The sequence below is a fragment of the Emydura macquarii genome, unplaced genomic scaffold, assembly GCF_026122565.2.
Source record: "Emydura macquarii macquarii isolate MOO-44397 ecotype Brisbane River unplaced genomic scaffold, CSIRO-AGI_Emac_v2 contig_1096, whole genome shotgun sequence".
Classification (NCBI taxonomy): Eukaryota; Metazoa; Chordata; order Testudines; family Chelidae; genus Emydura; species Emydura macquarii.
The window spans coordinates 148816-165217 of NW_027131233.1; the positions used below are offsets into that span (position 1 = coordinate 148816).

The 16402-nt window shown below is 44.3% G+C and overlaps 1 protein-coding gene and 1 pseudogene across 1 annotated transcript; one reads left to right on the plus strand and one right to left on the minus strand.

The window, feature by feature from the left end:
• The first annotated feature begins 5240 nt into the window (after positions 1–5240).
• Positions 5241–7817, plus strand: LOC137151521 (olfactory receptor 52P1-like). Its single transcript, XM_067545780.1, has 2 exons — positions 5241–5250; positions 6802–7817. Exons 1-2 carry the CDS (start codon positions 5241–5243, stop codon positions 7815–7817), a joined length of 1026 nt encoding a protein of 341 aa, XP_067401881.1.
• Positions 7818–14662: 6845 nt separating this feature from the next.
• On the minus strand, positions 14663–16183 carry LOC137151522 (olfactory receptor 51G2-like; annotated as a pseudogene).
• Between the last annotated feature and the right edge of the window lie 219 nt (positions 16184–16402).

Below are 16402 nucleotides of genomic sequence, written 5' to 3' on the forward strand. Positions count from 1 at the left end.
ATGCAGTAAAAATAAAAGCATGTTTCTGGCTTTGAGGAAACCAGGCAGTGACCAATCCCACAACAGCTTCGTGGCAACTTCAGCAATTCCCAGCATGGAAAAGCAACAGCAGGAAGTTGTGTCTGGGTTTCTAACTGGCGGGTATATCCTAAAGCTTGTGTCATTTTGAGGAAGAGTTACTTGCAAAGGCTTCTTTTAGTCTTCACGTCCTCTTGTTATACTTGTAAAAGAAAAGACTAGCAGGAGTGTATTCAGGGGGACAAGGTACTATGCCACGTCTATTATGCATGTAAGGGTATCAAATAGCAGTCACATTCACACACACATTCATAAAGTTCTGTAAGCTGCTGTGATATAATGACACAGCCAGCCTTCAGTCCCTTTTCTCCCTTCCCTTTTTCCCTGGGAGAGGACTCTTGAGCTTTTAACTGTGCTTTGAGCACCCTATTCATATGGGTCTCAGCAAATACATCACAAACCTTAGCTGGTGGTTTGTTTAAGGCTTACTGAAATGTTCAGAGGCTTCCAGGGTGTCACAGGAGTCATTTTTCATAGGACTCTGTTAGCAAAGTTAACCGGCACTTTTACTTCTGCCAATGTGTCTATTTTCAGGACCCCTTTTCCTTGCAAATTCATTGAACTTGATTTCTGCTTTATTTCTCCCTTTATTTCTCCTATTAGAGGATGTTTTTGTAAATACAGTTACAGTGCTCATTGATTTTTCTGCTTCATTCAGTACCTCACATTTTTTAAACACCATACCATACACAACAACATTAGTAATAAGACAAACAACAGAAAACATAAAACACAAAACACAATCTTTGTTGCAACACTAGATCTGTGGTTTCATTCTTTAGCTGTTTTGCTAACGCCAGCCTTTCTTGAAGTTCTGAAAGGCAAAAAGAACATGTTTATACCCCTTTGAGGGGATGGCAGATTATTGTTTAAAATACCCCTTTCTTTTACAAATCTCCTTTCTGATTGAAGACAAAAAGAGGAATTACCCCCATATTTTCCTTTGTTTTTGTTCTATAGGCAGCCCAGATTTGTAATGGCTTATACCTTTTAAGGTTTTAGGGTAAATCTTCCTTTTTTTTTTTTTATTCATGAACATCATGAGGTGGTGTACCTCAGTTTCCCTTTTTTATACAGCAGGCCAGGTTTGTAATGTTTTCTCTGCCGTGCCAAGTCTTAAGATTATCTACATGTAATAGTTGAGAAGGATCATTACCATAAGGCTTTTTAAGATGAAGTGTGTTTTCAGTTACCATTTTTCCCCCCAAAATCCATCAGCATTATATATTTTTACAGAGTTACTCATTAATATTAAATTTCTTTCAGGGTTTAATAATAACAATAACATTAGCATCAAATTTCTGACAAGTATTACAAGTACTACAAGTATTACAAGTGGGTGTTTGTAAGTATCTTGTTATACCTGCCTTTTATTTAGACAATTTGTCTCTGAGGCCAGGGTATTCATTATCCTTTTGGAATCTTTGAATAGGCTTTCATTTAATTACATCTTTGCAGTTCTCTTGGGGTAAGTTTGTAAGGGACTCTTGTTAGCAGGGACTTGTTTCTTTCCTTTCTTTTCTGTCCATTATCTGCATGTAGCCCCTTTCTGCTACCATTTCTGGACAGTTCTCTTTCCCTAGCATATCAGCTATGTAATTTGCATCAACAAACACCACTGGTTGTCAGTTTTTTGTTTGTTCTTAAAGCACACAGTGATCTGAAAAAGAAAACAAAACTTATCCTGTCTCCTTTATGAGCCCTTGTAGGATTTTAATTAAGTAGCAAGTTTGGTTTACATTTCTTTCATCCCTTCTGCAATATACACTGCATATGTCATGGGAAAACGCACATTTCTTTCATAATTTAACGTCTCTATAAAGTTATATTAACCATATCAATATTTACATAAGCTGTAAGTGTTTGTCTTGTGCTTAGAGTTTCCATGTACCCTTACCAAAGTGACAGTCTGATTACTCCAAGGAACACTTTCCTTTTAATTTCTTATTCTTTTACTACAGCTCTGATCTGCTATTTTGCTAACAAAAATGAAAAGAATCCAGAATACCTTTTCATTCTCCTGTTTTTGGCTGTCCGTACACAGCCATGGCCACATTCTTTGGTTCTTATTTAAAAAGATATTAAATCTATGAAGCAGTGAGGTGCCTCTCAAGGGTTAAATTCTGAATAACAAAGCCAAACAGCACTAACTTATCTGTGTCTAGCAAAAAAGTGTTTGCCAGTTTTGCAATTTTGAATGAAGGATTCAAATGGAGTTTTGTGGCGTTATTTAAAAAATCGAAAACAATACCAATTTATTTTAAACTTACAAAACAGGGTTTTACAAACCAGAAATATTAGTTTAGGTTCTTAAAACCTTACAGATTTACACAATATATCTGCACACATTTTTTTTTCCCTTGCACCTATCTAATTATATTTACACAGCTGTACACACATTACCTTTCCTTTTATTCATTTGGAGGCAGTTAAGTTCCAAAGAAACCTTTTTTTTCCTTTAGGGATTTTAACTAAATCATCCATATTCAAATTATTTCAGTCAGGATTCACAGACCATTCCTTTGGGGGATAAGGCCCTTTTTTTCTTCAGAATGGCTGCAAAGAAATCGAGAATTATTTTCCTATAACACTTTCCACAACTTTCAACTGCAATTCTCTTAACTTCTCTCTTTTCCTTTCAATCACTTACTTTTGCCTTCAATTTACTGTATCTTAACATTATGATGTTATTCTTTGCTGCCATAGCTTTTAATATTTCACTGGTAACATGGTTTTGTAATCTTCAACTCTCCATTCTCTTACTCACAGCACTGTGTTTATCAGCCACTGTTTTTACTGAAAAAACAAGGAGAGTCCTGTAGGACTTTAAAGACTAAAAAATTTGTGGAGGCATAAGCTTTCGTGGGCTGCAACCCACTTCATCAGATGCAGAAAATAGAAATCAGATAGGAGGTATATATATACATCCAAGGGTAAGAATTTCCTGAGCTGATACTAATGTATTTTATTCATTTCTTAAGGTGGCATATTGTTCTTGTCAAACCTGAGCCACCAAGTACCATCTTTGCAACACAGCTTCCTTAGTCTATGCTTTGTCAAAAAAAACCCACTTTTTACATTCAAAGTGTGTCCAAAGTTCCTTCCATCAAAATCTCAGAGAAACAGAAGTGCAGAGCTGGGGACGGGGATAGACGGGGGGTGGACGGGAGTGGGGGGATGATGAGTGGGGGTGGGATAGGAAGAGAGACAGAAAGAAGCAGTAGTAGAAGAAGAAGGAAAGCCTTAGCCAAGAATAATATAGACAGTAACAAGTGTGGCTCCATGGGCCAGAGCATCTGAACCCACGTCCCAGCCCCTATCCCGGCTTGAATGACAATGGCTCTGCTGTCCTGATGGTGTACCCAAACCTTTGCAAAACCTGTTAAAGGCTGTAAGGTCTTGTACAAAAGGCAGCACTTCCTGCTTTTCCTTGGGGATATTTCTAGGCTGTGTTTTCTTAAACATTTTACCCAATAGAACATGAACAACAACTAACGATACTAAACCTTGTAAGTGTATGTATATAAGAGCAACTCCTGGAAGAGCAACAACAAAGTCCTGGAAGGGCAATTTCTTTAATATCAATAACACCCAAACCTAAACGCCTACATTCTTCAGAGTCTGTTCTTGTTTGTTTTCTCGGATTACCAGACAAACAATTTTTCAGATCTTCCTCTATACTGTCAATCTTACTAACGCCGGTGGTGTGCACCCCAGTTTTTACAATAATCGTGGGATACTGCAATGCTCCCCACTTTCATAATTCTCCACCAAAATGTTATACTTGTAAACGAAAAGACTGGCAGGATCTGATTCAGGGGGACAAGGCACTGTGCCACGTTTATTGTACATGTAAGAATATCAGAAAATAGTCACATTCATAAAGTTCTGCAAGCTGGTGTGATATAATGACCAGTCTTTTTATGCATTGCTCGAACCAGCCTAGTGGCCGACTAGTCTGGGCACGAGGAGGGAGCTGGGCTCTGTCAGTTGCGAATCCGATGCTCCAGACGACAATTGCAGAATGGGACCCAAACTTTCCATGTTTTTACACATCTTTGATACTTGCTGACTCTCATGTCAGTCTATGGGCCTTGCTGTATCGTGCTGTCTCTAGGTTCAGTATAGTTGTTAATTGCCAGCTAATTGCAAGCATGACGAGCTTCTTATTTCTGAACTTTCTTTGTTCCCAGCTTCCGAACCATTTGGTTTCTGGTTCAGGCATGGGCTGCGGGGTGGTATTGGGGGGTGGGGTATTCAGGTGAGCCACTCTGGTTCCCCAAGAACACAGAGCTGCTAGGTAATAGAGCACCTCAAACTCCCCACAACTCTTGCTGTGCACAGGTGAGGTGTCCCCGTCCCCTCTGTCCCTTGTCTAGGTGGGATCAGTGACGATTCTCTCCAGTAAAGAACGTCACATCCCGAGTAGCAGATGCCAAGGCACCTGTACTGTGCTGCTGCTGTTGTTGTCCCACACACTGTGTGGGGCTTCAGAGTCTGCTACACAGCATCAATGAGCAAGCTGAGAAGTGTGCACAGTGTATAATGAGAGCTGGCATTTCTGGGTCATGTCGATGCCTAGGTAAATACAGCTGCCCCGTGCAGGAGCCTCAGGCCGCTGGCTTACACAGTGGGATCATTTGTTGGCCATTTGTTAGCTATTCATTTGTTAGCCACTCTGGGATCATTTGTTAGCCAGCTCTGTTAGCCATTAAGAGGGACAGTTGTACATGCATTTCTCAGGATGGCGATTTTATGGGGGCATGTCAGTATTTTTCTCATCTGAAAAGTTCATCCATGCCATGTCTCACGGAATGTCTAACTCGTGTAAAAACCCGACCACAATATTGATTTCCAGGCTCCGAAGTCTGAGACTTCTTCCCCCTGGGGCTAAATTCAGCACTGTCATAAGTTAAAAAATTTGTAAAAGTGCCTTCAGTAAACTCAGGCACCAGCGTGCAGGCAAAATACCTCCAGTAAACTCCTGCGTGTGCTGTAGGGACGTGTTCACAATTTCCCAGGCCAGAAAGTTCTATTGTGATCATCTAGTCTGACCTCCGGTATAGCACAGCCAGAGACTGCTGCAAAGGAATTTATAGAGCAGAGCTTCTAAAGAAACATCCAGCATTGGTTCACAAATTTTCAGTGATGGACAATCTGCCATGACCCTTGGTAAATTGCTCCAATGGTTAATTACTCTCTATGTTTAAAAAGTGCACACCTTATTTATAGTCAGAAATTGTCTAACTTCAACTTCCAGCCATCGGATGGAGTTAGACCTTTCTAGGCTAACCTGAAAAGCCCGTTATTCAGCATTTGTTCTCTGTGTGGGTACTTGTGGACAGTCATCAAGTCACCCCTTCACCATCTCTGGTAAATTAACTGGATTGAGCCGTTGAGTCAATGACTGTAAGGCAGGATTTACAATCTTTAAACATTCTTGTGACTCTTCTCTGACCCCTCTTCAGTGAATCAACATCCAACTTTAATTGTGGACACCAGAACTGGACACATTAGTCCAGCAGCAGTTGCACACTGCCAAGGAAAGAGGTAAAACAACTTCTCTACCTCAATGTGAGATTCCCCTGTTTATCGTCCAGGATCACTTTAGCTCTTTTGGCCACAGGCTCACACAGGGACTTCATATTTAGCTAATTATTCCTTCACACTCCCAAAATCTTGTCCACAGTCCCACAATAGAGTCCCCCATTGTGTAAGTGTTGTCTTCCTTCTTTGTGCATAGACATAGACATCTACAGAGCTATACTAGAACACATATTGTTTGCTTCGACCCAGTTTACCAACCAGTCCAGATTGCTTCATTATTTATGACCTCCTGATTTTTGTGGGATCAGTATTCATTATCAGTATTCATGCATGGGAAGGGTTAGCAGCTGGTTTGCTTCCCAGTGTCTCTGCTTACCTTTGTCCCTTAACAAGGCAGAATAAAGACTTTTTCCTCCAATGGGCATGTACATTGCACTTATTGACTTTGAACATTGTCTCTTATCGCTACGCTTGCTTAGCTCCCTAAATAATTTGGTGCCATCTGCAACTCATAGAATCATAGAAACTTAGGGTTGGAATGGACCTCAGGAGGTATCTAGTCCAACCCCCTGCTCAAAGCAGGACCAACCCAAGTTAAATAATCCCAGCCAGGGCTTTGTCAAGTCGGACCTTAAAAATCTCAAAGGCTAGAGATTCCACCACCTCCCTAGGTAACCCATTCCAGTGCTTCACCACCCTTCTAGGGAAAAAGTTTTTCCTAATATCCAACCTAGACCTCCCCCACTGCAACTTGAGACTGTTGCTTCTAGCTTTTACATCTGGGACCACTGAGAACAGCCTAGCTCCATCCTTCCAAGAGCCCCCTGTCTGGCAGTTGAAGTCTACTGTCAAATGCCCCCTCGTTCTTTTCTTCGGCAAACTGAACAAGCCTAGTTCCCTCGGCCTCTCCTCATAAGTCATGTGTTCCAGCCCCCTAATCATTTTCATTGCCCTCTGCAGCACTTTGTTTAATTTGTCCACATCCTTCCTCTAATGGGGGCCCAAAACTGGAAACAATACTCCAAATGTGGCCCCAGCAGTGCTAAATACAGGGGAATTTTGTTGCCACCTCACTGCTCACCCCGCTTTCTAGATTGTTAGTAACTATAAAATATTTACCATGGTATTTGTTACCAAGGGCCTAACCCCCCTCGCTGTGTTCCTCTCCCTTCACAGGCACCCTGAGCGTTTTTGAGCCTGATCAGTGCTTCGACCTTCTCATGGAGGATTTCAACCTCACCCCCTCCAACCCGTCAACATTCATCCTAAACGGCATCCCGGGGCTGGAAGATGCCCACATCTGGATTTCCATCCCTTTTTCTATGTTCTACATCATCTGCCTGTTGGGAAATTTCATGGTTCTCTTTGTTGTTTGCAAAGAGCAGACCCTGCATAAGCCCATTTTCCTCCTGATCTGCATGCTGGCACTGACAGACATCTGCCAGTGTACCTGTATTGTGCCGAAGGCACTGTGCATATTTTGGTTCCATTCAAAAGTCATCACTGTGGTTGGCTGCTTCACCCAGATTTTCTTCCTTTACGTGCTTGGTGCTACGCAATCATCCGTCCTCTTGATAATGGCCTTTGATCGCTACATCGCCATATGTCACCCTCTGAGATACGCCACCATCCTCACCAACGCACGAATTGCTAAGCTAGGGCTAGTGGGTTTGATACGAGCTGTGCTCTTCGTTCTGCCCATGCCTATACTACTGCGGAGGCTGTCATTCTGCGCCAACCATGTTATCCCCCATACGTACTGCGAGTACCTCACTGTGGTGAAGATCTCATGTGGGGACACCACAGTCAACCAGATGTACAGCCTGGTGGTATTATTAGTGACCATTGGGTCAGACGTGATACTCACTGGTCTGTCCTATGGGATGATCCTCAGGGCCGTCTTCAGGATCTCCTCCAAAAAAGCCAACCGAAAAGCCCTCAACACCTGCACAGCCCACATCTGTGTGATACTGATGGCTTGTACTCCCTTGGTCTTCTCTGCCCTGACACGCAGGTTCAGTCAGGGCATCGCTGCCCACATTGACATCCTCTTGGCCAACCTCTATCTCATTCTTCCTCCCATGCTCAACCCTATCATTTATGGGGTCAAAACCAAAGAGCTTCTTGACAAACTGAGAATATACACCTGCAGAATGCTATCGCCTGGTGCCAGTGACTTTAAACCTGCATGACAGGGGGGCGAAAGGATGTGTCCTCGTTAATCAAGGGTGCTCTGCCCCTTTTTGGCTGAGCTCAGACGTGTGGAAGTTTACAGTCTGAGAAGTTCCTCACACCCGATGTCTTATCAATCCATGACCAAGCACTGCTCTCTCTGACCATCACCTCATCTCTTTCAGGATCGCCACCCATCTTCCCCCACCCCCACACACCCTGTCAGTCGGCCTTTTCATGACTTCCTGACCACCAGCACTGATGGTGTCTCACGTGCTCTCAGCTCTATTTTCCATCAATATGGTTGTTGCCTCTCACCATTCCTCACTCTACTCCATCTTTCATTCTTTTGCCCCTCTCTGCCACCACAAGGTCGCCACGTCTGCCACCCATTAGGCCCAAACAATCTCTTCCAGTCCTGAGTCTCCCCATCATCAGAAAGGATATGAACAAATTGGAGTGAGTCCAGCAGAGGGCAGAGGGCAACAAAAATGATGAAGGGGCTGGAGCACATGAATTATGAGGAGAGGCTGAGGAACTGGGCTTGTTTAGTCTTCAGAAGAGAAGAGTGAGGGGGGATTTGATAGCAGCCTTCAACTACCCTAAAGGGGGCTCCAAGGAGGATAGAGCTAGGCTGTTTTCCATGGTAGCAGATGGCAGTACTAGGAGCAATGGTCTCAAGTTGCAGTGGGGCCGCTCTGGGGGAGCGAGAATCCAGTCAGTCTATCTGGGAGGTTGGTCCTATGGTTTGGGCACTGTTCTGCCACTCAGGAGAGCTGGGTTTGCTTCCCTTGCCCTGTGTGACTGTGGGCAAGCCCCAGAGTGTATCTGAGCCTCTGCACAGGCAGATAATAGACCTGTCCAGCTTCAGAGCGGTGGCAGGAAGATGAATATGTTCAAGGGTTCAGATACTCTGAGGAGGGGGCCGGGGGAGACCTAAGATCACGTCTGTCAGTCATCCAAATAGCAACAGCCCTGACGTTTGACTGTCTGTTGTTCCAATATGAGGGCCTACATTTGCTGTTATTGATGCAATATTGGGAAATATTTGCAAACTATAAATCCCCTAGAGACACTGAGGGACTGATTCTGATAACACTTACTCTGATACAGATAACTACAATAGTTTTCATTCCCTGATTCTGCAAAGGCAGCTGGACAATAGCATCACACCCCACCCATGTCAGCTTCCAACAACAGCAGCTTTAGTGCTTCCAAATTCATCTGGATTGGAGCCTCAGGTCTCAAAGCAGCTCATGTCTGGCTGGAGTTCCTTCTGTGCTTCTTGTACCTCTTCTCTATCCTCACGAATTGTAGCACTGTTTGTATCATTAAAGTCGAGCAAAGTCGGCATGCCAGGCTTGAGTGGGTGGCTTTGTGACCCCATGAGTGAGGGGGGACACCAGTGGGCCTATGGGGTTACAACATCGCTCAAGTTTGTCCTGACTGCTCCTATGTGAGGCCAACTGAGAAGGCCTCCACTGTTACAAGACCATGCTCCGGCTGACCAGAGGTGTGTGGTCCGGTAACATGAGTGACAGAAGCTCACAATTTGAGCTAGAGCTGGGCTAGAAAATAGGATTTTTCCCCATGAAAAATTTTGACCCACAGTAAAATGTTTCCTTTTCATCCATTTTTGGGTGTGGGTTTTCATAGAAAACAGATCATTTTCCACAGAAAATTCAGTTGCCATGGCCCTGCCCATATCTGCTAAAGAAATTGGAGTCTAATCATCTGCCTCTTTTTTGTAACAGCAATGAATCTTGCACTGACCGAGTCTATGGCTGCACTCTGGGTATGGAAAGATGTAAACCTCCCACCCAGTCTATGCCTCACCAGCTACCCTAACCAGCCTTCACATCTCCATGCAGCCTCTCCATGTTCTACAATGGACCCTTCATCAGATCCTGTGGGCAGTGGATACTCTGACAGGCCCCGGTAGCACATTGCCGATGAACCTGTGCTCTCAGGGAGCTGGGGAGGTTCCTAGAGCTGTTTTGGAGGCACAGACAATGTAGGTTGGGGGGCCTGGCTACCAGGGGATCACTGAGATCTGTGCATAGCTTCGGGGATCCATGGATGCCTGGTCACCCTGTTTATGTTTCAGGGAGAAGGAAAGGGATCTGCCCTACGGGAACAATCTGAGGGAAATTTCCAGGAGCTGTGTGGAATCTCTCTCCCCCAGCCTGCACCCTGCATTTGTAAAGCAGGAAAGGGGGCTGCCGCGGAGAAATCTGACCCTACCTAACGATTATTAGTCTGATTTACTGCACTGCAGCAAGATTACAGGTGTAAGAGCATCATCGGTACCACTTGGCTGCCCGCAAGAGAGCCCTGTGACTCCTCTGAGCCGTATGCAGAGCACTGCCAGCCTGGATTGCAGGAATGGAGCCTGCGGCAGGGCTGGTGGTGCTGTCCAGTGTGGTGGCATCACCGCACATCCCTGGGATTGGGCTTCCTGCAGTTTGCTATTGGCCATGACAGGGTTAAAGCTGGCACACACTGAACCAATCAGTTGAGGGTCCCAGTGCCCAAGTGGCCCCAAAGGAAATGGGCAAACATGCTTCATAAGGACAGTTGCAGCCTGTCTGAGCAGACACTGCCTGCTGCCCGTGCAAGCTCTCCCCCGACTCCTTCTCACTTATGGTGCAGACCTCTGAATGATTTAAAGACAGAGAAACCTGCCAAAGTATCCAATACCTGCGAGAAGGGGAGCATCTGTCAACAAACATCTATGGAAGGGTAAAGGCTGCCAGCTGTTGAGATGGGCAGAAGTTCTGTGCAGCGGCAGCTGACTCTGCTGGGCTGTGGGTGTGACTCAGTGACAGGGGCTGGAGAGTAGGCAGTACTAGGTAGCTGGGGGAACCTGCCACTTCATGTGCTCGTGCTCATGGGGGACCATTCCAGGTACATAGAAACCTCAGATTCAAAGTGAGCTTGAAGTGTAAAAACCCCAATGCCCCGAGTCAGGATTTCTCAATGGGTCCCATTTCTAGAGGTGCAGTGTGCTCTGGGCCAGAGAAGACCCCATGCAATATCAGTGAGTAATTCACAAATCACCTCAGGTTTATTTGCTCCTGGAAATATAATCATCAAATCCATGTTCAAAGCTTTTATTCTCTGGCTTGATTGTGCATGCAGGAATTGAGACCTGTGTTCCTCTATGGTAATAGGTCAGATAAGGCAACTGGAATTGTTCTGTTTCCTGACTAGATGAGGGCTGCAGCAGTTATGCCCTGTAAGACCCCTCACAGTTTCAGGGCTACCTGATTCTCTGCCCCTTTCTCTGGTCTCTGAATACTAGATGTCAGCCTCATCCCTTTCCCTCTCCTGGACTGGAATCCCACCATTCTCCCACGCTCAGACTGGGCCCTGGGTTGCAGAAAACTGTGGGTCAACTGGGCTAGAATACTCATGCATTTCACTTTGAAACTGAGTTCCCACAAACCTCCATGGTAGCACTGTGACAGGTGCTGGGATTACTCTGTACTAGACCTGTGTTTTTCAACCTGTGGTCCATGCATTCCAAGAGGTTTTCAGATTATCTGTTAGATTTCCAAAGGTATTCACACCTTCATTTGAAATTTGGTAGGGATCTGGAAATGAAAACAGTTGAAAGCCACTGTACTATAGAGTGAGAGCCCAGGGAATGAAGATTGTATATGCTGATCCCATTTCCTGTACCATTCGGAATAAAGGCTGCAGATTGATATCACAGAACCTGAGGAGAACTTGTCAGCCACTAACCCAAAGATAAAAGAGTGACTAGCTGCAAAGAATTCCCAAGAGTTTTGTTTCCTGACAAGTGATTGAATGAGGGCGAAAAGGTTGCAACGTCTTCAACTTCTAAATAAATCCAGATGACACACGCTACATTTTGGTCCCTCTCTAATCTGAGAAATCATCTCTGAAAGAAGATCAGAGGGGGAAAAATGGGTTTACATGTATGTGGTACAGAATAGATGTATAAATGTTGTGCCAAAACCTTTCATTGTCATACAATTATTACAAATCAAACTTTCATTCCATGGATGTGTATGGAAAGCCAGACACAGACATGTTGGAATCCGTACAGAAAAGCATGGACTCAGAGCGGCCTGAAAGGCCTTAGCTTTAGGAGTGCGGGTCTCTGGAAGCAGAGGAGTTGCCTCAACCCAGGGGCAGGGGTGACAGAACAAGAATAATAACAGGGCCTTAGCTGAAGCAATATGACTCATTTATTTAGTCATTAATATCAAATAAAGAGTGTAAACGTAAACAATACAAACATGAAACCAAAGAAGGATACAAAGGCCTAATATTTTTCTATGCATGAAATCATTTCTCATAGTACACAATCCTATTGTCTATTGTCCTATGCTTACAGACAGATGGTCGTTTGTAAAATCCTAGTTACTCTTCACAGACAGATAAGCAGACAGATGATCCTTTGTTTTCTTAAAGCAAGTGCTACTTTCATACATTAACAAAAGTGCTTCTCTCCTTAAACCCCTTGGGCTAAGTCAACTCTGATAAGTGTTAGCCATCCCTTGGATGCTGTTGGTTCATAGAAGGGCTCAGCCCAGCTACCGAGGATCCCAGCAGGCTGCAGTCCAAAGTGCAACTAACTTTTGGGGGTTAAACACCCTTAAACTGACCAAAGTGACAAGTTTACATGTTTGTTTTCCTTCAGAACTCTTGGGTGAATCCCATCTAGTCCTGTGCTCACATATTAGTGTTTAATTTATAAATCTCATAATGAGAAGTGACATATAAGAGCTAGGTTTTATTATTAAGGCCGGGGTGAAGAATCCCTGTATAGCCAATTGCTCACTTCCATCACACTGCAGAGCCATTCAGCTGGGACACAGCCTTGGCACTGCTAATTGCACCAGATACCTCCAAGCACTTATTTTAGCATGTAAGTGCCTAGGGATCATATTCTGCTTTGTGTGCTTCACATCCCTGTCGTAATGGGTTAAAATCATTGTATTGTGTGTGTGCCCCGAGTCCATGTTGAGAAAGGAACAAGTAATCAATGTATATGTGATAAATGAAGACATTTATTGAAGGTTGTTAATTGTGCTTCAAGGTTTTGTAACCAATTATTTTTGTAGTTGTTTCTTGTTATTTTTGTAATAGATAAGGGGAAGTTATCAGTTTTGAGATAAGAAAGTATGAGTTATGAACCACATAGGGGAGAAAACTCAAAGGCAGCAAAGAACCCTGGCCTGACTGAAAAATGACCGATTAAACTTGAAATAAGGGAGACTTGTTAACCCAGCGGTTCCAGGCGCATATTTGGAGGTTTGCAGATGCTGCAACTTTTAATTGGCAAGTTACACCTGGTCAAGGATAAATGCCTGGCCTAGGGATTCCTCAAGGAGGGACCGGCAAAGTGACGTAGAAAATGCCCATAATTGGTTTGGCGGACGTATAGGCTGGAGTGGAGATAAAAGGGTTGTCAGACAAAGAAAAAATTAGAGAGTCTTGTCATGAGGACCACCGAGCCTCCCCAAGGGGTACACCAGAATCGTGCCTGCAAGTGAGTCTGATCAGTCGTCCTGCCTCTCTCCAGCCCGTTGTAAGGGGGCTGATAACCCACTGGGACTTGTCCTGTGGATGATAACCTGTGTGTGAATACAATAGAGGTTCCACCTGGATAAAAAATAGAGCTCTAAATAAAAAGACCAGGCCATAAAATATTTGTTGTTTTGCTGCAGCTGCATTCATCGCTATATGTGATGAGTAGTGAATGTGAATATAAAATTAGCAATAATTCTACTTGTATTCCAGGAGTGATTGTGATTGTTGGAATATCTGTTTTTTGTACTTGCTTTGCAATTGTTAGGTTTTTTTTTTTTTAGTCTTATATGTGTTTTGAAAGTTTGTAAGAGAATAAGGGAACAAGATTTGTGGTAAAATAAATTGCTTAAGTTACTAGTTTTATATTAGTAAGTCTTGTGTCTAGAATTTAATCATTGTATTCAACTTTTGTTGTTTGTAATTATATAAAAAATGAATCAGTAAAAGAACGAAAGATTCAATTTAAGTAGTTGTAGCAAGTTGATAAATAAAGGCTATTAAATGGTTAAGAATCTGAGTAAGCCCGCCAAATTTTTCTGGGAAGTTCACTAAGTTTTCTAAGTTAACATTTCCAAGCCTTACACTCTGTCTTAAAAGGGGATATATATGAATCACCTTAGTTTCTTAAAGCACCCTTCAAACCGCTCCCATGATTTAGGAGGCCATTTATCCCTGGTAATCTTGAAAACCTTATCCAAACATGGCACTTAGGCACATCAATCCCCAGGCAGATTTCGGGTCATGGCAAGGACTGTAAAATAATAATAAATTCTGCTCTAAACCCAGAACCAAGGACAATCAAGTGAACTTGATTTTTTCGTATTTTATTTAAACTATGCGTAATTAATTCATGCAAATCCCGGCAAACAGCTGCTGCTGCTTAGGAGATTAGGAGAACTGAAGAAATGGACTGAACGTTTTTATGTGTGACAGGAACACGCACAGTTGTGTGCAACAGGAGCACAGAAGGTACAAGATATTGGATCTCTTTTACTTCCAGGTCGTAATCTTCTTCTCCCATCCTGTGGCTGGGAAATGAAGGAGGGTCTTGTAGATAAGAATGGGGACTGAGACTTAGGCAACCCAAATTTAATTTCAAGCTCTGGCAGAGACGCCCTGTGTAACCTTGGACCTTGAGCTGCAGAGCAGTGCACAAGACACAGGGAACTGTGCTTTACTTCCAGATGGACCAGAATATTACTCTGCTGCCCCAGAGCTGCCCTCCGTGCTCTGGAGAGCAGAATAGGAGGAAACCACTTACAGGGGGTTGATTCTCTGGAGCTGGTGATGAACTGACCCTTCACTTGATGAACACCCTGATTATCCTCAAACGAATGGCTTTGGTTTTAACACTGTACACGACTGGGTTCATCAGGGGCAGGATCTGCCAGGAGACATTGCCCAGGACATTCTGAAGGAAGGGAAAACAGCTCTTCATAAATCTGTATATCACTGACAAGTCAATCCGTGGCATGTGGGAAAGCAGGATGACGCAGACGTGGGAGACGCAGGTGTTCAGGGCCTTGAGGCACTCTACATGGGATGCACTGTTTTGAGGATCATCACATATGATAGGAGGATGAGCAGCAACTCCAACCCCACTGAAGAAGCTGTTATAAAGAAGCCATAGATGATATTGACTCTGATATCTGAACAAGCCATCATCATCACCTCCTGGTGGAGGCAATAGGAATGGGAGAGGATGTTGGCTTGACAGTATCAGTACTGTTTCAAGAGAATGGGGAATGGGAATATTAGGACTACCCCTCTTAACAGAGACACCAGTCCCATCTTGGCTATTCTCGGTAGGGTTAAGATGGAAGCATATCTCAGCGGGTTACAGATTGCCACAAAGCGGTTGAAGGTCATGGACAAGACCACAGAGGATTCAGTTAATGTAAGCGAGTGGATGAAAAACAGCTGGGCAAAACAGGCATCGTGGCTGATCTCCCAAGAGTTGAACCAGAATATGTCCAGTATTGTTGCATGGTGGATATGGATAAGCCAAGGTCTGTGACAGCCAACATGGAAAGGAAAAGGTACATGGGCTCATGGAGGGATGGATCTGTTTTTATAATGAAATGAATGAAATGAATTTCCTAATATTGAAGTAACATACTGTGGCGTGGGCGGCTAGTTTAGCCCTCTCGTGGGTACTGTGCCCTCTTTGGCTATGCCTATGGCGTGCCTGGGTGGGAGCAGGGGGGGGCCCGGTCCTGCCCTCTGCCCCGGGCCCCGACCCAGGGACCCTGTGTGGAGTAGTCTTCAAAAGTCCGTGACTCACTCCCTTCCCTGGGTCACCTCTCCTTGGCCCCACTGCTCGCCGTCTGCTTCCTGGAACTGGGTGGGGAGGGGTTATCCCTCAGGCCTGTGCCTTGGGCCCCTGGCCTTAGCCAGACAGGTACCCCCCCTCTCGTCTCTGGTACCTCTGGGGTTGTAATAGGTGGCAGTGGTTGCTCCAAGTCCTGTAGCAGCTCAGCTCCGCTCTGCTCCTTCTCTTAACTCCCTTCCAGCTGCCCCTGTCTGCCTGACAGGGAGGCTTTTAACTCCTGGGGCAAGCTCCTTGATTGGCCTCAGCTGGCTTAATTGGCCTAATTGCCCCAGAGTGGCCCCAGCTGGATCACCCAGGGAACAGGGATTGGTTCATTCTGGGGCTAATATAGACCCCCTCTACTACTCTCCTGTAGCCATCAGGTCTAACCCTGTCACAATACATTAAGCAGAAAGGGATAGAAATCCAGACATGGACGTCTTCCTGCCCCGGTATTCCGGAGAGAAGGAACACTGCAGGATGGAATTTGGTGTCATTGACAGCTGACATGATGCACTGGGCAGTTCAAAACTCCTCAAAACTTACTTTGTGAAAGGAAATAAAAACAGGAAGCTAGATTATATTGAAGGAGACATCATTCTTCTCTCAGTGCAAGTCTAGAGACTTCTAGGAGTTCAAGAAAGATCAACAAAAGCATAGTCTTGGATTTACACTTGACAATTATCTGATCTATTTATTCCCTCTGAAGCACCTGTCATTGGCCACTGT